Source organism: Pseudonaja textilis, chromosome 2 (genome assembly GCF_049901715.1).
Source record: "Pseudonaja textilis isolate UNSWEBS1 chromosome 2, rPseTex1.2, whole genome shotgun sequence".
Taxonomy (NCBI): domain Eukaryota; kingdom Metazoa; phylum Chordata; class Lepidosauria; order Squamata; family Elapidae; genus Pseudonaja; species Pseudonaja textilis.
Window position 1 is genome coordinate 152,786,324 of NC_141991.1, and position 25,813 is coordinate 152,812,136.

General features: G+C 44.9%; 2 protein-coding genes across 3 annotated transcripts in view; one reads left to right on the plus strand and one right to left on the minus strand.

Moving 5' to 3' along the window:
- RASAL3 (RAS protein activator like 3) overlaps nucleotides 1-18,431 on the minus strand; it is a 55,930-nt gene extending 37,499 nt beyond the window's left edge. Inside the window, exons 1-6 of the mRNA XM_026716805.2 lie at nucleotides 18,349-18,431; nucleotides 16,500-16,893; nucleotides 2,918-3,033; nucleotides 2,696-2,774; nucleotides 932-1,014; nucleotides 239-324 (exon numbers count right to left, since the gene is read on the minus strand). Of these exons, the coding sequence (XP_026572590.1) occupies nucleotides 239-324; nucleotides 932-1,014; nucleotides 2,696-2,774; nucleotides 2,918-3,033; nucleotides 16,500-16,893 (758 nt within the window). The 5' untranslated portion in view covers nucleotides 18,349-18,431. The remainder of the gene's footprint in view (nucleotides 1-238; nucleotides 325-931; nucleotides 1,015-2,695; nucleotides 2,775-2,917; nucleotides 3,034-16,499; nucleotides 16,894-18,348) is intronic.
- Nucleotides 18,432-23,349: 4,918 nt separating this feature from the next.
- The window catches only part of MCOLN1 (mucolipin TRP cation channel 1), a 141,489-nt gene continuing 139,025 nt past the window's right edge, over nucleotides 23,350-25,813 (plus strand). For both annotated transcript variants that reach the window (XM_087926003.1, XM_087926004.1), the window contains exon 1: nucleotides 23,350-23,479. The gene's annotated coding sequence lies outside the window, so the exon portion shown is untranslated. The remainder of the gene's footprint in view (nucleotides 23,480-25,813) is intronic.

Consider the following 25,813-nt stretch of genomic DNA (forward strand, 5'->3'; position numbering starts at 1 on the left):
ATGGCCCATCTGAGAAAGCAATGGATTGCAGAAATCTAGATTAAAAGAATGGAAACTCAGAGAACAGACAAATAACACTTTAGAACCATATCTCAAACTTGCTGTCAGGATACCAACTGAAACATAAAGAATAGGTTGAGCCCATCACACCTAAACCAATATGTTTAGTAAAACAAAGTGAATCAAGAAAGAGGTGCACAAGATAAGGCACAAGATGAGAATTCCTGTTGGAGCCTACCTGTTGTTCACAACAGATTCACTTGAGGAATCAGTGTTAGGATGGACCCGTCCCTTCCAATCTCTGAACCGTCTCCAAAGCATTCCCTGGAAACAGGATAAGAAAAAGGAATAATTATGAGGATTTTCCTGCCTTTGAAGCTAAGGGGCATAGCTGAAAGAAAGCTAGAAATTTTTTGGCCCAGTGTTCTTCCAAAGTTGTCAGCCTTTCAGAAGCCAACCCAGGCAATGTCTCCACAGCAGAGAGCAAGAATAAATGGGCTATGCCTTAGCAAGATACTTGTGGTGCAGATAAGACCAATTGATCCAAGCCACATATCATAGCCAAAGACAGCACCTTCCCAAATGAATGTCCCCCAAGGCCTCAAACATTGATTTTTACTTTAATGTGGGAAATTTGGAGATAATGCAGCTAGATACAAGTGACTGAGCACTTGGTGGAGGAGAGATGAAGCAGAAGGATACAATGATCTACAATGACTGAGGGAGGACAAGAATAATGTGACAAGCTGCTACAACTCTGAAGTAGCATTCCTAGAATAGGATTTTAATTCCAGATTCTGAAACATCTGGGAATACTAAACTAGGGAAAGCAGGGCCACAGAGAGACCCTGAGAAGCTAGGGTGTCATCAAGAGAGTACCTTTAGTTGATTTTCTTGCCCTGCCTACCCCTCTCCCCCGCATCTCTTGTACCTTCACATTGCCAAGCTGTGTGCCTGAAGAAGCATCCTTGAAAGCCTTTTTCTCAGGAGCCTGTCCTCTTATGAAAAACTCTGCTGTAACAAAGTAAATTAAATAGAAGTCAAACACAGTGAAACAGCTGGGGGACAAATGGATTATAGAATCAAAGGGTTGGAAGCAGTGGTGGGATTCAAAAATTTTTTACTACCACTTCTGTGGGCGTGGCTTGGTGGGCATGGCAGGGGAAGGATACTGTAAAATCTCCAGTCAGAGGTTCTCCGAACTTCTCTAAATTTCTGCTACCGGTTCTCCAGAACTGGTCATAACCTGCTGAATACCATCTCTGATTGGAAGGGTCTTTTGAAGCTTTTCTAATCCCAGCAGCCTAATTCTGGTATCATCTCAGACAGGTTTACTGAGCTTTTCTTGAAAACTTCATTGATAAAGCAACTATAATTACAGGAAAGAGGCTGTTCTTAATAACACTCATACTCAGGAAATTCTTCCTTATTTTAGATTTGAACGCCCCTCTTTAAAGCTTCTACCCATTGCCCTTTGTCCTATCTTGGGAGTTACAGAGAATAAATCCACATCTTATTTCTTGTAATAGCTCTTATAGTATTGGTAGACTGGATTAATTTTGGACTAAATTATGGTTGTAAGATGGGGACTAACTGTATCCACAGCATTAAATCATTGCTTGATTTCTTTTCTAGGAATTTTTTTAGGTACCAATATCAGGCTGACTAGCTTGTAGTTTCTTGAGTCTACTTTTTCCTTTTTGTACTCAGTAGCTGAATCTGTGGTCTTTTTAATTCTGAGGGGTTATCCACTCAGGAAAGGACTCAGATTTCACTGAAACAAAGAGCAAATTTAAGCCCCATGAAACCCAAACCTGAGCACCTTAGGAGTAATTATTCTATCAAACTTCACAGTGCTGGCTTCAGTGGTACTGGATTGGTGGTGGGGGATGTCAGGAAGAGAGGGATGGTCAAATATCAGTGTTTCTTGCTTTCTAAAAGACTATTATTGAGTATTGTACCTTATGATTCTTGACTCTTGATGAATGTGTCTTTTCCTTTATGTACACTGAGAGCATTTGCACCAAGACAAATTCCTTGTGTGTCCAATTACACTTGGCCAATAAATTCTATTCTATTCTATTCTATTCTATTCTATTCTATTCTATTCTATTCTATTCTATTCTACCCACGGGAATATTAATCTCTCAATCTTTAGAAGATATCGAAATCCCCATGTACTCCTTTGCAATTTCTCATCTCTTTTGGTTTTAACTGGTATGCAAGCTCCGAACCTCCTAGTCTTGGATGGAAACTTTGGCTTTTACCATCCTAACCACAAGAAACCCCTATTTGAATTCCCAGTAAATTATTTACATTTGAGATATGATGATCTACCAGAAGACCAATGGGTCTATCTCCTGGTAAGTTGTCATATCTCAAAAGAAAGGAAAAAATAAGGCATTTACTAAGGGTCTAAAATGGCTAGTTCTGGGGATTAAAGTGTTAATCCCAGTTAAATGTGTGATCATTCTTGCAAACAAGACAAAATGGCAAGAGTGCCAAGCAGTCCTGCTGCTCACTATTCAACTCCAAGGAAACAGTGAATACGTTTAAGAAAGGCTTGATATCAATAATAGGGTGAATGAGAGGGAACAAGTTGAAATTAAATTCAGCCACCCCTTCTTCATTTCCAGTAAACTGGTCACATATTTAGCCTAGGAATATGGGTGTGTAAGAGAGAGACAACACTCACTATTCTCTTTATCTGATTGGAATGTTGAGTTATTCTCTGAAACAGAACTGCTGGTTCGTTTCCGCTTCTCAAGAAGATTCTAAAATAGAAAAGAGAACTTTGTAGGTAGATTCACTATTCTGATATATTATTATTAATCTACCCTCAACCCCATAACCTCTGAGCATGCTTAGATTCTATTCCTGCTCCTTCTTGAATTCCAAAAGTCAGAGATGCTCCCACCTCCTCATCTCTGCCCCATAAGATCAGTTGTCCATCCTGCAGAGATACATTAGCCACATCCCAAGGAGGAACACCAGGACCCATGCTTGGAATCAACTGGACAACAGAATCATCACCTGTAGGGAGGAACATGGATATAATGTGTGAATGAGCTGGAATTATGACTCTAAGCTTACCAGGATCAGATCTCTAATATATGATATAGAAGAGTGAGCACTTCTCACATTTTCCTTCCCACCATCATGGAGCCTTTTTCAAAGGTACAAGTACAGATTAGATCAGGAGTGTCAAACTTGTGTCATCACTGCATTATCACATGCCGTATGGTGACTTTCCCCCCCTTCGCTAATCCAGGTGTGGGCATGGCCAACAGGTGATGCATTGGCCCATGGGCTGCAAGTTTGACAGCTCTGGATTAGATGAAACCTGGCTCAAAAGCAGTAACTGTGAGAGGGACCTTGGAGTACTAGTGGATGACCACTTAAACATGAGCCAGCAGTTTGTGGTAGCAGCCAAAAAAGCTAATACAAACCTTGGTTGTATAAACAGAGGCATAGAATCAAAATCATGTGAAGTATTAGTACCACTTTATAAATCCTTAGTAGGACCACACCTGGAATACTGCATCCAGTTTTGGTCACCACATCACAAAAAAGAGGTTAAGCCTTTGAAAAAAGAGCAATTAAGATGATTAAAGGCCTTGAGATTAAAGCATATGAAGAACGGTTGCAGGATTTGCATTTTGCTAGTCTAAAAAAAAGAAAGGATTGGGGGGGACATGATAGCAGCATTCCAGCATTTGAGAGGTTGCCACAAAGAGGAGGGAGTCAGCTTATTTTCCAAGGCACCAGAGGGCAGGACAAGAAACAATTGATGGAAACTAATCAAGGAGAGAAACAACCTGAAATTAAGAAGAAACTTCCTAACAGAGAGGACAATTAACCAATGGAACAGCTTGCCTTCAGAAGTTGTGAGTGCTTCATCACTGGAGGTTTTTAAGAAGAGAGTGGACAGTCACTTGTCTGAAATTGTATAGGATCTCCTGCTTCAGTGGGGGTTGGACTAGAAGATCCCCAAGGTCCCTTCCACCTCTATTCTGATTCTGATCTTTTATTTACATGTGTCAGATGTTCAGGTAATGGATATGTTCTGCTCTTCAGTCATTTATTTGTCTTGGCAAAGACCCAGAAGATAGCATCCAGTGGTGGGATTCAAAAATTTTTAGTATTGGTTCTGTGGGCGTGGCTTGGTGGGCGTGGCAAGGGAAGGATACTGCAAAATCTCCATTCCCTCCCCACCTTTTCTATTAAGTTCAGTTTATGTTTTATTATTTCCATTCAGTTTTTTTTAAATTTCTTTTGTGGATCTCTGGAATTCAATTCAAGTTTTTAAAATTCTTCCCTTAATGTCATTTGATTTTTTTTTATTCTTTTTTGCTGCAAAAGTTATAGCTGATCCCTAATATATGCTTTAGCTGTGTCCTATACATTTTGCAGTGATTTTATGAAGTTCTATAGACAAATCAATCATAATTTACTCAAGTTATTTTCATTACTATGATTTTCCACACATGCTCCCACTTCCTGAACCATTTGGACAAGAAACAACAGATAAAAGGGATGACATTAAGTTAGAATGGGGGTGGGATTCAGCTGGTTTGGGCCAGTTCGGGCAAACCAAATGTTAATTTTACATCCAGTTCAGCGAACCAGTAGTTCCGAAGACCAGCTGGCCCCACCCCGCCCCTCTCAGGAATCTCCATGCACCTGGTTCTGGCTCCCATGTAAGTGCAGGGAGGCCTCCTAGGCCCAAAATGGGGCATGGGGGTGAGGCACACCCCACACCTCCTGCCCCATTTTGGCTCTCCTGAGGCTCCAGGGAAGCTTGCTGGGCCCAAAATGGGGCCCCGGGGTGGGGCGGGGGGGTGCAAAGAAAGAAAGAAAAAGAGAGAGGGATGGGAGAAAGAAAGAAAGAAAGAAAGAAAGAAAGAAAGAAAGAAAGAAAGAAAGAAAGAAAGAAAGAAAGAAAGAAAGAAAGAAAGAAAGAAAGAGGGAGGGAGGAAAGGGAGAAAGAAAGGAAAGGAAGGGAGAAAGAAAGACGGGGAGAAAGAAAGAGAAAGAAAAAAGAAAGAAAGGAGACAGGGAGGGAGGGAAGGGAGAAAGAAAGAAAGGGAAGGAGGGGAGAACGAGGGAAGGGAAAGTGAATGAGAAATGGATGGGTGGATGGACTGATGGATAGAGGGAAGAAGGGAGGGAGAGAAAAAGGGGAGGAAGGAAAGACCACAAACCCTGGCACTAGATGCAGCTTCAGAGGATGCTTTGAAACAGCACAGCAACAGCACAGCAACACAGCAATGGATCTAGTCCATCCCCCTGCTCCAAGAGCTTTGTTAAAGTGAGTTTCTTTCTTTTAACCCACCCAGTCACATAACCACCTAACTACACCCACCATGCCACACCCACAGAACCGGATGTTAAAAAATTTGAATCCCACCCCTGGGTAGAACATAGAACAACAGAGTTGGAAGGGACCTTGGAGGTCATCTAGTCCACCCCCCTGCTCCAGCAGGAGAGTCTATTCCAAATATTAGCCTCTACCTAGGATTGAACTCACAGCCTCCTGATTGTGAAATGAGAGGATGCAGCAGGAAGAAGGGGGGGGGGTCAAATATTCTGTTCCCTCCTCCCAGCTTGGAATTATGATTGAGTTCTGATTAGAAGCCTTTCTAATTAGAGCAACTTTGCAGCATCCATCAGATACAATAGAAGTAGCAAGGTGATGATACCTTGCTCAGCTGACTGCCTCATTTCTTTCCTTCTAAGCATGGGGCCTACTATGAAACAACTGCAGATAGTGAGGGACAGGAGCACTTACATAATACATAAAATCCTAATCATGGTTTTATATGATTATCTTTCCAACCAAAATTAATGTTGATTCAAATATTGAGCTGCTTTTTGTGGGAAAAAAGGCTTGCAGCTAGTTGCTGAATAAAGACACTGCATAATATCTTTAGTCACAGCTGTGTGCTTTCAGTTTTAGTAAAGAGTTTGGGCTGTTGTGACAGCAAGGGGATACAGTTGACTCATTCATGCAAATCTGAACCACTTTTTATATTCTGACATAAATGAATAGTTAGGATGTCTGTGTTTCGAGATCAAATTGAATAAACCTAATCTTACTCCCTCCCCCTACTATTTATATTGAAAATGTATATGCATAATTCATTAATTGGGGGATCCATCTTTATCATTTAAGTCATTGAGTTTAGACAATAAAATTTGGGATAGTGGTTAAGTTACTCAGCTAGAAATCGGGAGACTTTGAGCTCTGCTCCTATTTTACGTGCAAGACTGGTTGGGTCAGACACTCTCTCAGCCGTCGAGACAAGACAACAGCAAACTGTTTCTGAAAAACTTGCCAAGAAATGTGGGCACAAAAAAAATGCAACTTTTTAAAAAATTCTAGCTAAACTACTGACATCAGAAAAGGAGGATATGGCAACAGTCTTTATTAAAAGGTTGCAGTACAAACATTTTCCCATGCAAGAGGAAATTTCCCATGGAAGTTTGGGTAATCTGGGAAAGAAATATGATCTATGAATATAATCTCCATTCTCCCTTCCCTACACTTCTTTTTTGGCCTCCTTTCCTCCAATGTCTCATAATCCCCAGTCAGTGGCAAAGTGCTGATTGGGGGATAAGTAATCTAGAGCATGTATATGCATGCAGGTGTTTATTTTGGGGTACACCATGCAAGTTAATCAGAAGAACGGGACTTCCAATGATTTCATCATAAAAACAGCAATATCTTTTTAGGGTACAAAGCAGGGGTGGGATTCTACCAGTTCTGTCCACTTCTGTAGAACCGGTTGCTCTGAAAAGCTGCAAACAGAGAGCATACATAGAACCGGTTTTATGTCTGCTGCTGTTTTGGCCTACCCGCCCACCCGGGCTCTTACCTGACTTTTATTTCCTGCGTTTTTAACTGCAGCTGCTTTGCGCGACACAGCTGTGGTTGAAAAAAAATGCTTTTTCAACCACTGCGCACTTGCAGCGCCGCTCAGCTTGGACAGGCAGCTAAATGATGATGATATGCACACACGCATGTGTGTGAAACACACTTGCATGCGCAAAATGTAAAATCACCAAACCAGTAGTTACACCAGTCGGATCCCACCCCTGGTTCAAAGATATGTATTTGAAGAATCTTTGCAGCTGAATTTCTATTGCAACTTATTGGTTTGAGGGCTATACCACAGTTGGCAGGATATTTCTTCTAGTTTTTTATTTATTTTTATGAGCATGTTTTTATAATAGCAAAATTGTGATCTCCCAAAAGCTGATTTTTAAATTAGTAGTAAGCATATAACACGACTTTTTCAGTGTTATAACTCCAATATTAATTTAAAAAAAATACTCCAGCCTTTTCTCTCTTTAATAGATAGAAGAACAAATAAAAGAATGAAATTATTGAAGTAGGTGAAGGCCAAAGCTCTCTTTTCTTTTCCATTTCTAGGCCTCTGTGGTTTTAAGAAGAAATTGAGTACTTTGAGATTGTGCAACAGTTAAATAAATACACTTTGCTCTTTGAATTCCATCTTCTGACAAATAAAGGGTCCAAAATTTTTGGTCCTATCATTCTGAGGGCTCTGGAAGTTGCAAGCAGAGAACAACAGTAGCCACTTGTGACCTAACATATACCAAGGCAGGACATTTTCAAGTAAGCACCAGTTCAGCGGTTTTAATTGACTTGTTTAAAAATGACTTGACTGTATTTAAAACTTATTATATATATGTAAATATGCACCATTACATCCAAATGACAGTTATGAGCATTGTACAACTCATAATGCAAAAGCACATATTATCTTTCAAAATGGGGCCCAGGAGTGGAAAGTTGGAAGGACAGTGCTGAGGTCCTATAAATTCCCCTGAGCAAAAAGGATATTCCTAGGTGGATGAATCCTGATACTTCCAGAATATGGGTAACCCGTTGATCTATTTAATGAATGTATTTTTAATTAAGGGGCAAATACAGAATTAATGGAAGCCACAGATGAAAAGAGTAGCATCTTCTCCATTCTATGTCTGCTGCAGTGCATTAGATACATTTTCAGTATTTTTATAATTGCAAACAAAGTAAAAAAGGATTTACAGTATTTTATCTTTCTCAACAAAATACCTATCATCATTATCACCACCATAATTTCCATGTCTGCACTGCCTTTCTGAACATATGTAATTCATTTTCTTATTAGGCTAGAAATGATCAAAGTAAAAAAAAAAATCTTAAAACCAGCACATTAACAAGACAGTCTTAAACATGTTTATTTTAAATACATCCTACTACTATGGAAAGTCAGCTTAGTGTAGTGGTTAATCCATCAGGATAGAAACTGGGCAGACTGTGAATTCCAGTCCTGCCTTAGGCACTCTCTCTCACCCCCAGGAAGGAAGCAGGGAAAACTTTTGAAACAATAAACTGCTAGAACTATGTGAGGAAGTCACCAGGAGTCAAGACTGGGTCTATGACAATTTGCTGCAGCCAACTTGCTGCAGTGCGGGACAACTTGCCATAGCCAACTCATCACAGGACAACTCACAACGGGACAAGAGTTACACTAATATCAAATAAATGGTAGAGTAGAATTGTTCTGTATGTACATTTGCATTCTTGGAAACCTGCACTCCTGATTGGCCAAACGCACAGCAACCGGATTGGTCGAGTGTGCGGCACTGATTGGCCCTTACGAAGCAACCGCGATTGGCCGAGCCAATCGCGGGTGATTCGAACGGCTGTCATTGGCCAGTTCAATATAAGCCGCCGCATACTCAGCCGGCGGCAGATTCAACTTGAAATAAAAAGAGCTTTAAACCAGTCACTGCCTCGCGTCCCTTTGTGACCGACCGACCGACTTAACACTGGCGACGAAGGTGGGATCCTGAGGCAAGACCCACATCGCACGTGGCACACGGAACAGCAACCGGCATCATGGCCAGCAGCACCGCGCCACCCGCACCCTTCAACCAAGCTGCCAAGGACTGGGAATCCTACATCGATGGATTCCTCATGTTCTTAGAAAGCAGCAACTTGAAAGACGCAAATGGGCAGAAGAAAAGGGCCGTATTCCTGACCCACTGCGGGCCCGCAGTGTTTAAAATGGCGAAGGCCCTCGCCAAACCCCTCGATGTGAAGGCAATGGACTGGGCCGATCTCGAGCCCCTGCTGCGAAGCCACTACGCGCCTGCTGTGCCCACCCTCATCCGCCGGCACGATTTCTACCGGCGGGATCAAAGGGAGGGCGAGAGCATCAGCGACTTCATGGCTGATCTACGGGACCTCGGAGGCCTGTGCGGGTTCACCGATCTGGACAAAGCCCTGTGGGACAGTGTCGTCCTCAGACTCAAAGACCCCATCCTACAAAGCCGGCTCATGACGAGAAGCGACATATCCCTCATCGACGCCCTCGCCGAGGCAACAGCAGCAGAGGCAACCAGGAAGTTGGCAGCCCGCATGCGGCAAACGAGCACCACGGATCGCCCCGCAACAACCGAGGTGACCCCGACCCCCAAGAGGCAGACCGAGACCAGCCGCCGAGCAACTACCACCACACATCATGGCGGCCTCGACTCCCCCACCGACTCCGAGGACAACGAGGAAGACATCCACCGGCTCCAGGCGGAACGAGACCGACGCGAGCGGCGAAGCTGTAAGTCGAGGTTCCAATGCGCCGGGTGCAGCAGCGATCACTCACGGTCGGAATGCCGGTTCCTTGACGCAATATGCCAGCACTGTGACAAACGGGGCCACATCGCCAAAGTGTGCCATTTTAAATGGAACCACAGCCCCCAGCGCCGAGACAGCAGCCCGCGAAGACGAGACAACACCCCCCCGAGGAACCGAGACCGAAACACCGAGAGCCGAAGGAGCCGTGTTGGTGTCAGCGGCCGACCAAAAACAACTGGAAAGCCGCCTGAGGGAGGTGCTTCAAAGGTTCAAAGACGCAGGGCTAAAAGTCAAGAAAGAGAAATGCCAACTGCGCACAGAAAGAGTCGAGTTCCTAGGGTACCTCCTAGACCAGCACGGGATCCACCCAACAGAAAAAAAAATCAGAGCCATCAAGGAAGCCCCTAGACCAAGAAATAAAACTGAATTGCAGGCGTTTCTGGGGTTGATTAACTTCTATAATGTTTTCCTGCCCCAAAAGGTAACCGCGGCGGAACCGTTGCATAGGCTGCTCGACAAGACAGCCACCTGGAGCTGGGGAAGGCGAGAGGAAAACGCATTCAACCGAACAAAAGACCTACTCACATCGGACGCTGTTCTCATCCAATACAGCGAGACACTACCCCTAACAGTAACATGCGATGCATCACTCTTCGGCGTCGGGGCCATCCTCAGCCACACCCTTGCTGATGGAAAAGAAGCACCCATTGCTTTCTTTTCAAGGACTCTCTCAAAACCGGAAAGAAATTACAGCCAGCTGGACAAGGAGGCCCTGGCAATCGTCGCAGCCATAAAGAAGTTCCACGAGTACCTTTATGGCAGGACCTTCTCCATCATCACAGACCACAAACTGCTGCTCGGGATCCTGGCAGGGGACAGGGCTACCCCGAACATCCTATCCCCGAGGATGACGAGGTGGTCCGAATTCCTCGCCGCCTACAATTACCGGCTAGACCATCGGCCCGGTAAGTCAATCTCGCACGCAGATGCATTGAGCCGCACCCCATTACCCAACCTGGACGCTGACCCAGCACCTGCCATGTCCACCCTGAGTATAGAGAACTTACCCAACCTCCCCCTAACTGCGTCAGACATTGCCCAGGAAACCAATAAAGACAAAAGTCTGGCACGGGTTTTAAAGTGGGTGGAGAAAGGGTGGCCTGAAAAGGACAACGATGAACAATTCAGAACCTTCTGGAGCCGCCAAACAGAACTCTTCACACAAAAAGGCTGCCTACTGTGGGGAGACAGGGTCATAATCCCGGAAAAACTACAGAAAAGAGTCTTGGACATGCTGCACGAAGGGCACCCTGGCATCATTAGAACAAAAGCCCTGGCCAGAAGTCACGCCTGGTGGCCAGGGATGGACAAAGAAATCGAAGCCTGGGTGGCGTCGTGCAAACAATGCCAAGAATCCAGACCGAGCCCTCCCGCCGCCCCAATCCTAGAATGGGAGACCCCCAGAGGGCCATGGTCCAGGATTCATATAGATTTCGCTGGACCCACCAAAGGACACACGTTCCTGGTGACGGTAGACGCTTACTCCAACTGGCTGGAGGTAAGCAACATGAGAACAACCACCACAGAAGCCGTCATCAACAACTCAGCAAATTATTCTCAACCCATGGCCTCCCAGATGTAATTGTATCTGACAACGGGCCCCAGTTCACCGCGCTACCCTTCAAAAGATTCCTGGCGGAACGGGGGATACGGCACGCGCTGACAGCACTGGCTCACCCGGTGGCGAACGGGAGGGCAGAAAAAATGGTCCAATTTACGAAAAGGACAATTTAAAAAATCGAAACCGGGGAAATACAGGACAAAATCAATAGGATGCTATTCATACAACACATAACCCCGAACACAACAACGAACAAGAGCCCGGCAGAGCTGCTTATGGGGAGGAAGCTACGATCACCACTCGTCCGGCTGCACCCCACATACAACCCAGAAAAACCCTCCGACTCCTCCAGCAAGCACCGGACGTTCACACCAGGAGACGCGGTATATGCGAAGAACTTCACAGGGGACCCACTCTGGATACCGGCAACGATAACCCAGGTAACGGGTCCCCGCTCGTACTAGTTACTAATGAATGACGGGTGAGCATGGAAACGGCACATCGATCAGCTAAGATCGAGAACCACCGCGGGAAATACAACCGACACGCAATCACACAGAAACAGAGAACCAGGAGCAGAGGGGGAACACCAAAACACCAACCAAGAGGGGAGGGAAAACCACGAAGAACAAAACAGACAACCCCATCAAAAAAGGAACCAGGAATACTCACCAACTGAAGCACCAGGAAACGACCCGCTCAAAGCCTCACCTGGAAGAAGCAGCCAAGCCAGCTCGACCAGCCCGGGAAGCCCAAGCGGGAGCAGCGAAGCCAGCAGCTCGACCAGCCCGGGTAGACCAGGAGGGAGCTGCGGCGAGAGGCCCGACTCACCCTTCCAGGCAGTTCCATTGACGAGGCGGAGAGCGACACAGACCCCGACCGAACCGGCCAGCGGCCAAGAGACAACTAACCTGCGCAGGTCCAATAGGCAAGTATGGAGCCCCACCTACTTACGGGACTATGTCACGTAGGACCGAACCAAGAGGGGAGGGGTGTTCTGTATGTACATTTGCATTCTTGGAAACCTGCACTCCTGATTGGCCAAACGCACAGCAACCGGATTGGTCGAGTGCGCAGCACTGATTGGCCGTTACAAAGCAACCGCGATTGGCCGAGCCGATCGCGGGTGATTCGAACGGCTGTCATTGGCCGCGGCGCCCGGCACCAGTTCAATATAAGCCGCCGCATACTCAGCCGGTGGCAGATTCAACTTGAAATAAAAAGAGCTTTAAACCAGTCACTGCCTCGCGTCCCTTTGTGACCGATCAACCGACTTAACAAGAATAATTAAAGAAAAGATGCAAAAGGAGGGACAAAATGAAATGTGAATGGCAAAGATTAAAATATGTTTAATTTATTTTAAATAATTAAATAGAATTATTAAATTGTCCCACAGCATCTCACAGAGATTGACCATGGCAAGTAGCCAGCACAGTAGAGGGACTGGGGAGGTGCAATTGGAGGAAGAACAGAACAGAACACAACAGAGAATAACAAAATAGAATAGCAGAGTTGGAAAGGACCTTGGAGGCCTTCTAATCCAACTCCCTACTCAAGCAAGAGACCCTATACCATTTCTGAACAAATGGCTGTCCAATCTTTTCTTAAAAACCTCCAGGGATGGAGAACCTACAGCTTCTGAAGGCAAGCTGTTCCACTGACTGATTGTTTTAACTGTCAAGAAATTTCTTCTTAGTTTTAGGTTGGATCTCTTCTTGACTAATTTCCATCCTGCTACCTTTCCTGCCAGTTTTTCTATTGACTTGTGGGAAGCTGTCAGGGGCCTTTGGAAATGAAAATCACATGACCTTAGCTCACCGCAGTAGCATAGCAGTGCTGAAGTAGCAGCAGTGTGGTAGCACTGAACCAGTCACAACTTTCCCAGATTTCATTCCTCTGGGAGTAATGGGTTCTGCCATGGGGTAAGCCAGCCCATTTGAGGTACCTTGATGCAATGATTGTTGCCCTGTGATGCACCATTTCCTCTTATTGAAGGTTACAAACAAACAGACACAAGAATTTTGATAATATACAGATTCTTACAATACTGGCTTATTATGATGTGTGAATATTAGGTTGAAGTCTAAGCCCCAATTATTATGTCTGGAAGTAGGGACACACAGAAATGATTATAGCTTTTTCAAAATAGAGGCAATTAAAGTGTCTGTTAAATAATAATGCTCATTATTAGACTGCAAAAAGTTATTAAGAAAAGCCAAATTAAGAAAAGCTTGTGGATGGGAAGTGATTAGGACAAACAAGTCCTTCCATGTTCAGGTCAGCTGTTAAGTGGAAAGCAAAGGGAAGAGGTGGCAGCTGAGCCTTTGAGAAGAAATGGACAGGGAGAAAATTTTAGGGAATGATTTCTAGACTGGTATTTTTTAAGAGGGAGGGAGGGAGAGAGAGAGAGAGAGAGAGAGAGAGAGAGATTAGTTTTCTTAGAAATAGCTGCCAACAATTATTACCACTTTGTTCAGTTTGTACTTACAATGTAACATAAGCACCCCAAGATTTAAAAAGAAAGTTCCAGAGATCAGCAATGTACTCTAAATCACACTGCAATGAACCCTGGCTTCATCTTAACAATACACAGAGCCTAATCCATGTTCATACTCCATTGTCACACCCTGCTCTCATGCCTTCATAAAAGGATTGCTGCCTCAGAAGCAGGCAGGCAAGGCAGTCCATCACAAGCAGGTTCACAGAGTATCACAGAAAAAATGTCTTTTGACAAAAAAGGAAGGAAGGACAAAAGAAAAGAAAAATAGCTCTTCTACTGATCATTTAACTAGGACACATTTTATTGTGGCTCTTGTTAAGCTCAAGCAGGAATCAAAACTGAGTAATATCAGTAAGATCTCCTGACACTCCATTTTCACAAAACCCAAAAGGCAGTACAATGAATGGATGTGTAGACAAAGTACAAGTGTGGTTTCTCTCTACTTTCAGATAACTTTGCTACCTATTTAGTAACAACAACACTTCCTTTTGCAGAGAAGCTTGAAAAACAATTTGCTATTTTATTGCACAATACTTTCTAAACTGTGGCTAAAAGCAAGCATTATTATTCCCTAAAATGGTCGAGAGGCAAATTGTTCATCATCATCATCATCATCATCATCATCATCATCATCATCATCATAACAATCCCCTAAAGAATTGGATGGAGGATTACAAAAAAAGGAGATCCCACATACAGGAACAAAGTCCTGAAATCTGTTGTATAATAACTAACTCAGGTTTCAACAGGCCAGGACTGTGCCAACTTAGCTCAAGCAATCCAAATTCTGTGACATGAATGAAGCATACCAGTTCAGGAGCATGAGCTCCTTGGTCTACCTATAACCCAGTGGAGAAGGCCACCATCACCACTACTTTTTTCTGTTCTGGGAATTGCATTAGGCATGCCCGCATGAATTTTGGATAAAAAAAACACAGAACGAGCCCTATAGATATTTAAAGGGGCAGAAGCAACAGATAGAATGGAGAATAGGTGAGAGAAAATGTAGGGTAATTCCAAATGGCAGGTACTTGTATGCTGCTCTCAAGGGTGCTGAAACTGACTTAACAAATTTCCATCCAGACATGGCTGCCACAACGCCAACGGTTGGTCATTCCCCTGCTTCTTGCTCTTCAGTGCAGGAAAGATAAGCCTCATTGGCTGGCCTTTATATAGGGAACCTGTCTTTTCCTTTTAGGGATTATCTAGTCCTTGTTCTTTTCCTTTGCTTTCCCAAATGTTGCACACATGATGTCAGGCCAAAAATCTAAGAATGACACATGGTGATTCTCCCAGGCTGAATTATTTATTGTTTTCACACCTATATACAGAATCTTGCCAGATTCAGCATTCTATTACTGCATCTACCACATATTCTGTGAACTATTATGGAGGGGCTGTCTTCACTCTCTCACTTAACAGCTTCTTTACAGGCAGGGGTGGGATACGACAGGGTTAACTACTGGTTCAGGATTTACCAGCTTCCCTGAAGGCTGCAAGCGGCATGCCTGTAAATCAGCAGCAGCAGCTGCCTGCAGAGAAGCAGCCTTTGAAACAACCCTCTTTTCCTGCTTTTCTAACTGCAGCTGTGCCTCGTTCGGCAGCTGAAGTTGAAAAATCAGGAAATAAAGATCAGGTAAAAGCCTGGGTAGGTTGGGTGGGCAAAAACATCAGCATCTGCTGCTCTTCAGAGCTACCGGTTCTATAGAGGTGGACAGAACCGGTAGAAATCCACCCCTGTTTACAAGCTATTGGAAGTGGGAAAAGGAAGCTTCTGACCAGCTGAGAACATTGCAGGCCAGCAGGTCAGCACGAAATAATCATATGGAGAAGCAACCAGACACTTCAGTAGGGAAGTATTCTGGGCACTATAGCTAATTGGAGTTGGGGATGTCACTAGATTGCAATGAAGCATGGGGAACCAACCAATGGAGGGCTTCAAATAACTTAACTACCAGTTCTCTGCCCGGTTGCTGGGTGGGCATGTCCATGGTAGGCATGGCCTAGTCGGCCTCCTGCACCAACCTGGGAGCGAAAACAGGCTGTGGAGGGCCTGTTTTCCACCTCCCTGGGCTCTGAAGGCTCTCTGGAGGCTGGAAATAGGTCCATTTTCACCTTCCACAGGCCTCTGGGGGGGTCTGTTTTCTACCTTCCCAGGCTCCAGAGACTCTCTGGAGCCCAGAAATAGGCCCATTTTTGCCCTCCATGGGCCTTTGGGAGGTCCATTTTCCACCTCCCTGGGCTCCACACATCCCCTGCACTTACCTGGGATCCAAAATGGGCCACATGGGGACTCCTGGGTGGGGCGGGGTTGGGTGGGGCAGGCCCAACCAGTCATCGGAACTACCAGTTCACCAAACCGGATGTAAATTAACATCTTGTATGCCTGAACCAGTGCGAACCAGCTGAAGCCCACCCCGGGAATCAACTGTTTAAGATGCTTAGGACAGAAAACAGAACTTTCAAAGCTGAGCTTCAAAGAACAGGTGGGGATTGCATTTACAAAAAAGATGACAATGAACAGAGGACATTGCTGTCTTTTTCTGCAGTCAGAAAATGGTGTCTGGCAGGTATTGATGATGAGGAAAGCAGAAAGTGTACACCTGGCCTTGGACTATGGCCTAATTTTACTAACTATTGCTCTGCACTGGGTTCTTCTCTCCAATCCCAAGCTATGCAGAAGCCCATCTGGATCCATCACATAATTGGCAGGATAATACAGCCTCCCTTACCTTTGCTTGTTTCCTTGGTCTCCCACACTGTTTGGGAGGAGCCCTCTTGGTTCTTCCAATGAGACATGGAACGCAGGTACTTCCTCATGCTAAGCTTTCTGCTTCTCTCTTGGGCCTTGCTGATCCTGCCTGGCAGAGAGAAAGCCCTCTGGAAGATAGATCTCTTGGTGATCACTCTGCTGTCTTGGAAAACCAATGGTGGGAGATCATCATGGTCAGGCTCAGGGACTTCACTCTCAGGCTGGCTTTGTACTCGCTTCCATTTCTGTATCTTGCACCTGCCTCTGCTGCTTTCTGGTCCCAGTTCTGGCACCTTCTCCCCAATTGGCAGTACTGTTTGCCAAAGGTAGGCCTTAAGTAAAGTTGAGCCATCTGTTTCAGACTGAGCCGCCATCTGTCAAACCAAAAAAAAAACCAAAAGAGAAGAACCATTTCACAAAAGCAGTAGCACTAGAGTCTCCATTGCCAAGCACACCATAGTCAAGGTAGCCCTACATTCATACTTCTAAACCAAAATTATGTCTTCTGACTTGGCCATTTCTCCAAAGTCTGGATCCCCCACCCCCATCCTCAGCAGTCAGAAGCAAACAGATACCAGTCTGCATAGACAATGGAAATATTCAAATACTTTCCACTTCAAGCTCATAGAAGAAGGGAGTTTCCGTCAATGAATAGTCCTTGTTAAGGGCAGGTGAGTACGGTGCCACTCTACCCTTCTCACTCTGAGGTGCAGGGTTGCTACTGCTCACTTTTTGCAGCACTTTTGTGCTGCCATGGCAGGAAATAAAACTACACTGGCAGCTCCACTGCATCCTGCTTTGCTGTTTGCTAACTCAGACACTTCCTGTGATGAAAGAGCTTGCACTGCAGAACTGCTGGTTGTGCCTTGCAGGCCAGTCTTGCAGGCCCTTGATGTGAGACAGCCTTGGAGTCCACCCACTTGAGATCATCACAAGAAAACTCAGCCTGCCCTTGTTGGCAACCCAGTGGAGTCCATGATAGGCGAAGCATGGCAACGCTTGCATCTTGATCAACCAGCTCTTCCCCAACCCATAGTATCTGTCTGAACATGTCCCTTGCACACTGTGAAGTCACATGACTCAGCCTCCTTGAAAAGTACAAGCTGCTCAGAAGGGACGTTGCTATGGGGAATGCTGAGGAGAGAGAAGTTGTGGGTCGCAACATTTCATTTCCTGCTGTTCTGACAAAGGAAGTGATGGTTTTCTGCTATATCGTTCATTCCACATCTCTAGGTTATGTGGGTGTGTGTGTGGGTGGGTGTGCTAGTGCATGCTGCAGAGTAGTCCAGCCTTGGTAGAGCTAAATTTTAGAGCAGAAAGAGAATGAGAGCATGTTTTCTCTGGAATGGGTTCTTTTGAACAAAGAAAGGGAAATTTGGCTTGAAAGGGCAATATGCCTACAGAGCAGATTTATCTAGAGCATCTTTATGTAGGGATTCTTAGACTGATCTTGTGCTACTTGGTAAATCAGGAGCCACAGGACCTTGCTGAATAAAGAGGAATGGAAAGTATCTTGCAGCCCCAGCAGTAGATTATGTGCAGAAATGAACGTAGACTCTGATAACACAAAGATAGACAAGAGGCATGGCAACAATAAAGCTAAGAATTTCCCCCTTGGGCTCATGCTTAACCCCACCACTTCCTTTGTACCCGCATGCTCTTATTTCCCAACACCACCATCACTGCCACCACTACCACCATTGCGAGGCCCTGTGTAATTATCAGAAGGAGTATGGAAATATTCTTTGTTTTTAGTATTTCAGGGCTTAGGTTTTATCCAGGACCCAGATTCTCCCCTTGCTATAGCACAACCCCCTTTCCCTAAGTACCTTGGCTTCTAGCTGCCCTTCGTCTTCAACCTAGCCCTCCTTCATCATCTCTGTGACTGGTTTCCTCTCCTGCTCCCTCAGCTCTGCAAATCCCCACGTGATCTTCTGTGACATGATAATAATCTCACTTCATCCTGTTTGAATAACCCAGAGGCTGCTTTGTGCTGAGTGGGTGGCTGAAGTTGGTTGCACTTAATCCAGACTGCTCACCTAGTTTACCTCTGCTGTCACTCAAAGCAGATGACACATTTCCCATCCATCCGCCCTTCCATGAAAACTCCCTTAATAGCCCCATTCAGAGGAGATCTACTGTGCCAAAATTAGTAGGGCCAATCTTGCCATATTGCACTTAATAATTCCACACAAAGGTTTTGCCTGGTCCTGGATCAGCTCTACCGAGCATCCTGGTAACAGAAGCAAATTCCATTTAATTTCTGGACTGGTGTACTTGAAGTAAGCTTAAAACAAACAAACAAACAAACAAAATATCTAAGCAAAGAGTTAATAAGACATGTTACGCTGGTTGCTTTACATGAGGAAGGGCGGAGGGAAAAATAGAAAATAGAATAGAATGAGCTGGAAAGGACCTTGGAGGTCTTCTAATTGAGACCCATGCTCAAGCAGGAGAACCTATACCATTTTAGATAAGTAACTAGACCAGGGATGTCAAACTCGTGGCCCTTGGGCTGGATGTGTCATGTGCTGGTCATGCCCATACCCGGTTTAGTGAAAGGGAAAAAAGTCATGATATATCATGTGATGCTGCCGTGACTATGCAAGTTTGACACCCATGGTCTAGACTCTTCTTAAAAACATCCAATGATGGAGCACCCACAATTTCTGCAGGCAAGCTGTTCCACTGGCTAATTGTACTCACTGTTAGAACTTTATCTTTAATTCCATGTTGCTTCTCTCTTTGATTAGCTTCCAACCATTGTTTCTTGTCCTGCCCTCTGGTGCTTTGAAGAATAATTTGACCCCCTCTTCTTTGTGGCAGTCCCTTAAATACTGGAATACTGCTGTGCTGGTTAGACAGTATATATAATTAGTTGGGAATTGAGAGCTGTCCCCTTAAGGGAATGCTTCATGGGAAATGTAGTTAATGCCTCATGGGAGATGTAGTTCATGTCATGTGGTCACATCTGTAATCCTGATTGTTCACTAAATTGACCTCTAGTTGGGTTGGGGGGAGCCTTTGTTCATTCCTACCTGGACCCCTGCATCATGCTGGAGGGGGCTCTTCCTCCGGATTCTTCCAGCTGACTCCCAGAGACCATTTGGGCTTTACAACTGGTTTTTCATCAAGATGTAGTTCTGCTAACAGCTCAGCTTCCCCTGCCTCCTCTAACAGCAGGGAAGCTGGTCCTCCAGTCACTCCCAGGTCTTCTTGGTCACTGTCTGGATTAGACATTGTGTTCAGACCCCCTCAGAAGAAATTTATTAATTCTCCAGGTGGGCTGCTAAACTGAGATTCAGAATAATGTCAGCTGGTGCTCCATTCAAAATCCAAGAAAGAAGTACTTAGACTCCATTAATTAGAGAAAAGATATCTTTTACTGGAAATCAAGTGATAGCATCAAAGGAATTCTGAATCTGAGAAAATGAGCACGTAAATCACATATACAAAGTTGTTGTGATTGGAAGGATCGGTCCTGTTGGGAGTTTTGACTCTGATGACTGTTAGATCGTGGATTGACGTCAGAACCAGGAAACGTTAATCTGAAGGGCAAGCCAGTTAATTAGCACGTTGCCTTAATGGGTATAAAAGGACACAGCTGTTGCATTTCGCCAGGAACAAAATGACTATTTTGAATGAGGACGTTATAGCAAAGAGCTCTCTGTTTGTTTGAATTTCGAAGGGGAGTCCTAACAGTTTCTGCCAGTCGTTATTTTGTTATTTCCTTCAGTTTGATTTGATTGTGAAACGGCTGCTTTATGTTTGTTCGTTTGAATTTCCAAGAGGAGACATAACACAAAGTGATGGCAACATTCCCACCCACAATAGTTTAAACTGTCCATCCAATAAAAAGTTGTATATAACGTCATGTGGGCATGTGGGCATGTGGGTGGTGATGAGGCCTCTGTCCATTGACCTTGACATATTTTGATAAAGAGCAGCGCTTGCGCATAGCATAGGAAAGAAACATAAGCAAGAAACTCCACACCCCCACTTATACAGTTCTTTTTTGTAAAACCTCCAGGTCGCTTACCATAACTGTGTCCCCACTCCTCCCCTCATTACTTATGACAGCCAAAAGATGCAAAGCAAAGGAAGGAAATCTTGAAGGCTGACATTGAGGCTGGGTGATTCAAAGCTCCAAGAGCACATACAATGCTTCAAGGAGTTAAATAAGGAATGCAAGGACTACGTTCAGGGAGACAAAGACTCCCTCCAGGCAGCGCTCCATGATGTGCTACAGCTGGAAGAAAATGTCGAGGGAGAGGGCCACATCTGACATAGCCCCTTGATCATGCATAGCTTCCTCCCGCTATTCTAAGAAAGCCTCCTCCCTCCATTCTAAGCCAACTAGATCTCGGGCAGGTTCCACTGTCTCACAGCAATTCTCTGCTGCTAGCTCTTCCCATCCTTCCAGAGCATCCTCCCATCACAGCAACACATCTAAGGCCTCATGAGCAGCAAGTTACACTGAACAAGCTGCTGAAGCTCAAATCAAAGCTGCAGTAGGGAAGGCAGCTCTACATTAAACAGAGGTGACATGGCAGAAGGAGGCAGTAGCAGCTCAAGCAAGAAAAAAACGCCAAAGCTCAGGCCAACCAACAGGCAGAAATGGCCAGCCAATAAACAGAATTGGCCAAAGCTCAGGCCAAATTGGAGTTGATTGAACAGCAATGGGAGACGGCAACAAAGATAGCACAAGCTGCAGCATTGCAGAAGGTGGCCGACAAAGCTTCCCTCAACTTCAATCTTGGAAAGTTGGAGAGAGAGAGCCCAGATAAACATGTCAAGGCCTATGTGGGTGAGCAGTACTTGCTAGGGCATGAGCAGGCGGAACTGGCACAGTTAGTTAGCATTCTCCCAAAACCAGGGGATCAAGGGGGAGAATCTCAACCACAGGATCTAAACACCAGTCACAAAATGGATATTGTAAGACCTAAAACTCGAGACTCTATCCCTCAAAACAGAAAACCTACCCCAATGTCTCAAGACTTACAGGGCAAGCAAATCAGCCCACTGGTAACAATGAAGATTTCTCAGCAAGGAGACATACATCAAGCAGCAACTCCCCAGCTCAACCCAAGATCAATGAAGTTCCTGCCACAACCTCAACACAATTTGAGCTCAGAGATACAAGATGAACACAGTTGGCTTGTCCAGCAGCGTCAAGCACAACCATTGCATATGGCATGGCAGGACAACCTCCTCAGGAAGTACAGGGAAGAAGACTATGGGCCATTGCTGAGACACAACCCGTCTACGAGAATCCAAAGGGAGACCTCACCACACCAATGCACCTTACCTACAACCCCCATGCAACCTCAGTGGATGATCCAGCACTCTGGAGAGAATTGGCACTAAGGAGAAGAAAGCTAGATTTGGCTGCTAATGGTGTATACAATTCTCTGACAAGCCAGGCAAAGGATATTTACTATGGAAGAGTATCTTCATGTGCATCATTCAGGCCGCAATCCTGCAGCCTGACAAAGTACTCATACATTTGATAGCATGAGTGAGGCCACGGTCTGCAGAAGCAGTGAAGGACATTTACAGAGCCCACATAAGAGACCCAGACACTGCCCTTCGGTTAACGTGGAAGAGACTTGACAAGGAGTACGGCGCTCCCACAGAGGTGGAATCCTCACTCTTGGATCACCTCAACAGCTTCCCTAAAATCAGTCTCAACGAACTTAGCCAGCTCAGGGAATTCTCTAACATACTTAAACAGCTGAGAGCAGCACAAAAGGATCCCGATTTGCTGGGACTCTCTTGTCTTAACCAGTTTGAAATGCAAAGCAAAATCGTTTGAAAATTACCGCAGCTGTTAATTGAACAATGGATCCAGTTGACTGAGGCCTTCAGGGCCAATGATCAGAACAAAGAACCTCCCTTTGCCCTTTTTGAAGAATTTGTGGCCCACCAGGCAACAATGTGCAATGACCCCTGGACCCCCAGACTCAGAGCTGATAGTTCACCAACTGACAAAAGAGCTAGCAGGAACTCTGCACCGTCCACGGGTGTGGCACAAACTGCAAAGGGAAAATCCTTCATGTCTACACATAAAACGGGGATCGTTACCTCACCCGTTCAGAATATGGGTGAAAACCCATCAGAGACAACCCAATATAGTCTTCTGAGTACAAAGAAAGCCCAGATTTGTCCACTCCAGAAATCTCCACACCTGCTGAACAGGTGCAAGGTATTTGGAAAGAAACCCCTATATCAAAGGAAAGCTTTAATTAGGGAGTACAAACTCTGCTACAAGTGTTGCGAGTCTATGGAACACATGGCCAAAGACTGCACAGCTAAGGTGCAATGTTACTTACGCAACAGCAACAAGCACCCAGCCGCTCTGCATCCAGACTCTGAGCCACCATAGCAGACAACTCCTATCCCTCCCTTGACCAAGGAGCCTCAGCATGCCACAGAGTCACACCCGGAGCCGGGGTGAGCACCGCACAACGCATGGCAGGGAGGAAGGCTACTGCTGAACTCGAAGATTGAACCTCAAGCTTTGCATGCTTTGTATCTACCTCATTGCATTGTTTGATGCTATGTTACTATTTACTGTTTACTTTAGTTGTTTACTTTAGTTGATAATTAGTTGGTAGTGGAATTTGTAATTCCAGGCAGGGAGTGTGCTAGTGTGCTGGTTAGACAGTATATAGTTAGTTGGGAATTGAGAGCTGTCCCCTTAAGGGAATGCTTCATGGGAAATGTAGTTAATGACTCATGGGAGATGTAGTTCATGTCATGTGGTCACATCTGTAATCCTGATTGGTCACTGAATTGACCTCTAGTTGGATTATGGGGAGCCTTTGTTCACTCTTGTGGGGACCCAGCATTGTGCTGGAGCTTTCCTTGCTCTATCGTTATGGGATGAAGATAACCATCTTTTCACACTATGAAGACAACAATGCAAAGATTGGACATTAGATGAATCTCAACGTAATGGTGAGTTATACCTTGAGGATGTCTAATAAGATCCAATAAAGAAACTTTGTATGGAAGCCTTTGTAGTGTTTAACTAACTGTCTCTATATTCAGACAGAAAATTAGAGAGACAGCAAAACTGCTATCATGTCCCCTCAGTCCTTCTTTTCTTTAGATTAGCCAAACCCAAATCCTGCAACTGTTCTTTCTATGTTTTAATCTCCAGGCCTTTTTGATCATTTTAGTTCCTCTTCTCTGAAATTTTTCCAAAGTCTTTTTTGTAATATAGTGACCAAAATTGTTGCAATATTCCAGGTGTAGTCTTACTTTTATAAAGTGGTACTAGTACTTTACATGAATTTGATTCTATGCTTCTGTTTATACAGCCCAGGATTGTATTAGCTTTTTTGGCTGGTGCTGCATACTGCTGGCTCATATTCAAGTGATCAGCCACTAGGACTCCAAGGTCGCTCTCACATTTATTTTTGTTGAGCCAGGTCTCACCTAATCTGTACATATACCTTTGATTTTTCCTGCCTAAATGTAAAACTTTGCTTTTTCCCCACATTGGAATTCATTTTGTTGGATAGGGCCCATTCTTCAAGTTTGTCGAGATCTTTTTAGATCCTGAACTTGTCTTCTGGGCAGGGGGTGGGATTCTACTGGTTCAGAGCGGTTTGGGCAAATCAGATGTTAAATGTACATCTCGTTCACAAAACTGGTACCCATCCCACCCCTCCCCTCCCAGGAGACTCCATGTGGCCCATTTTGGATGCAGGTAAGTGCAGGGTCCACATGGAGGCTTTGGGAGGGCGATAAACAGGCAGAACCAGAATTTCCGGAAGTCCAGAAACAGGCCTCTTTCCAGCTTTTGGAAGCCCTCTGCAACCTGGGGGAGGCCATTTTCACCCTCCCAGAGGCCCAAGGGAAGCCTCCGGACTCTGGGGAAAGCAAAAAACGGTCAAACCGGAAGTTCCAGAAATGGGCCTGCCGGAGGCTCTCTGGAGTCCAGGGAAGGCCGTTTTTGCCCTTCCAGAGGCCCAAGGGAAGCCTCTAGACTCTGGGAAAGATGAAAAATGGCCCTCCCAGAAGTTCCGGAAGTCCAGAAACAGGATTTTTGAGCTTTTGGAAGCCCTCCACAGCCTGGGGAAGGCCATTTTTGTCCTCCCAGAGGCTCGAGGAAGATGAAAAATGGACAAACCGGAAGTTCCGGAAGTCCTGAAATGGGCCAGTTTTTGGCTTCTGGTGGGCCTCCAGAGCCTGGGGAAGGCTGTTTTTGCCTTCCCAGAGGCCCGAGGGAAGCCTCCAGACCTTGGGGAAAGAGAAAAATGGCTGAACCAGAAGTTTTGGTAGGCCACACACACCATGGCCATGCCCACCCAGCAACCGGGCAGTGAACCAGTTGCTGAGTTTTTTTAATCCCACTCCTGCTTCTAGGGTGTTGGCTATTCCTGCCAGTTTAGTGCATCTGCAAATTTGGTCTGTAGTTTCCTGTGTGTGGTTTTTTTCCCCCTTTTTTGAAGATGGGAACCACATCAGCTCTTTTCCAATCCTCAGGTACTTCCCCAGCACTCCAGGATTTTTTAAAGATATGGTACAATGGTTCTGAGATAATATCTGCCAGCTCCTTCAGAACTCTGGGATGTAATCTGTCACATCCCTGTGATTTATATTCATCAAGGTCAGTTAGGTGTTCAGAGTGGTGTGGTGGCCTAGAGGTGAACAATAAGGAGGTTGTGAGTTCGATCCTAGGTATAGGCAGATATTTCTCTTTCTGGGCATGATGAGACTATATCTGCTGAATATAACTGCATTGGGGACAGGAAGGGCATCCGGTCAGTAATCACACAGTTCCACAGTTGCTCAGACTCCAACCCACATGGGATTATAGGGTCATTAAAAGATGATGAAGATGAAGGTCAGTTAGGTGTTCTCTTACCATTTTCTTGCTTATTTTAATTTGTATTTCTGTTTGTCTTTTACAGTATTTTTTGGGTATGTTGGACTATAATTACTTTTTGCGTGAACTGATATAAATAATGAGTTAAGGAGCTCTGTTTTTTCCCTACTGTCTGTTACTTCCTTGCCATCTTCTCTCTTTAGACCTACTGTTTCCTTGATTTTTTTCTTGTTATTAATATGTTGAAAGATTAACGGGGGCAACAGGTTTTGTCTGGAAAGCAGGATGGGGTGTAGCAAGTATTATAATAAGCTAGAATCACATACATTCATAGGAGCACATTCATTTATACACACAATCAGGGTGGGATTCTGCTGGTTTGGACCTGTTCGGGCGAACCCCTATCTCCAAAGCTCAGCTGGGAGAGAACTGGTTCGCTCCAACGATATGTGGGC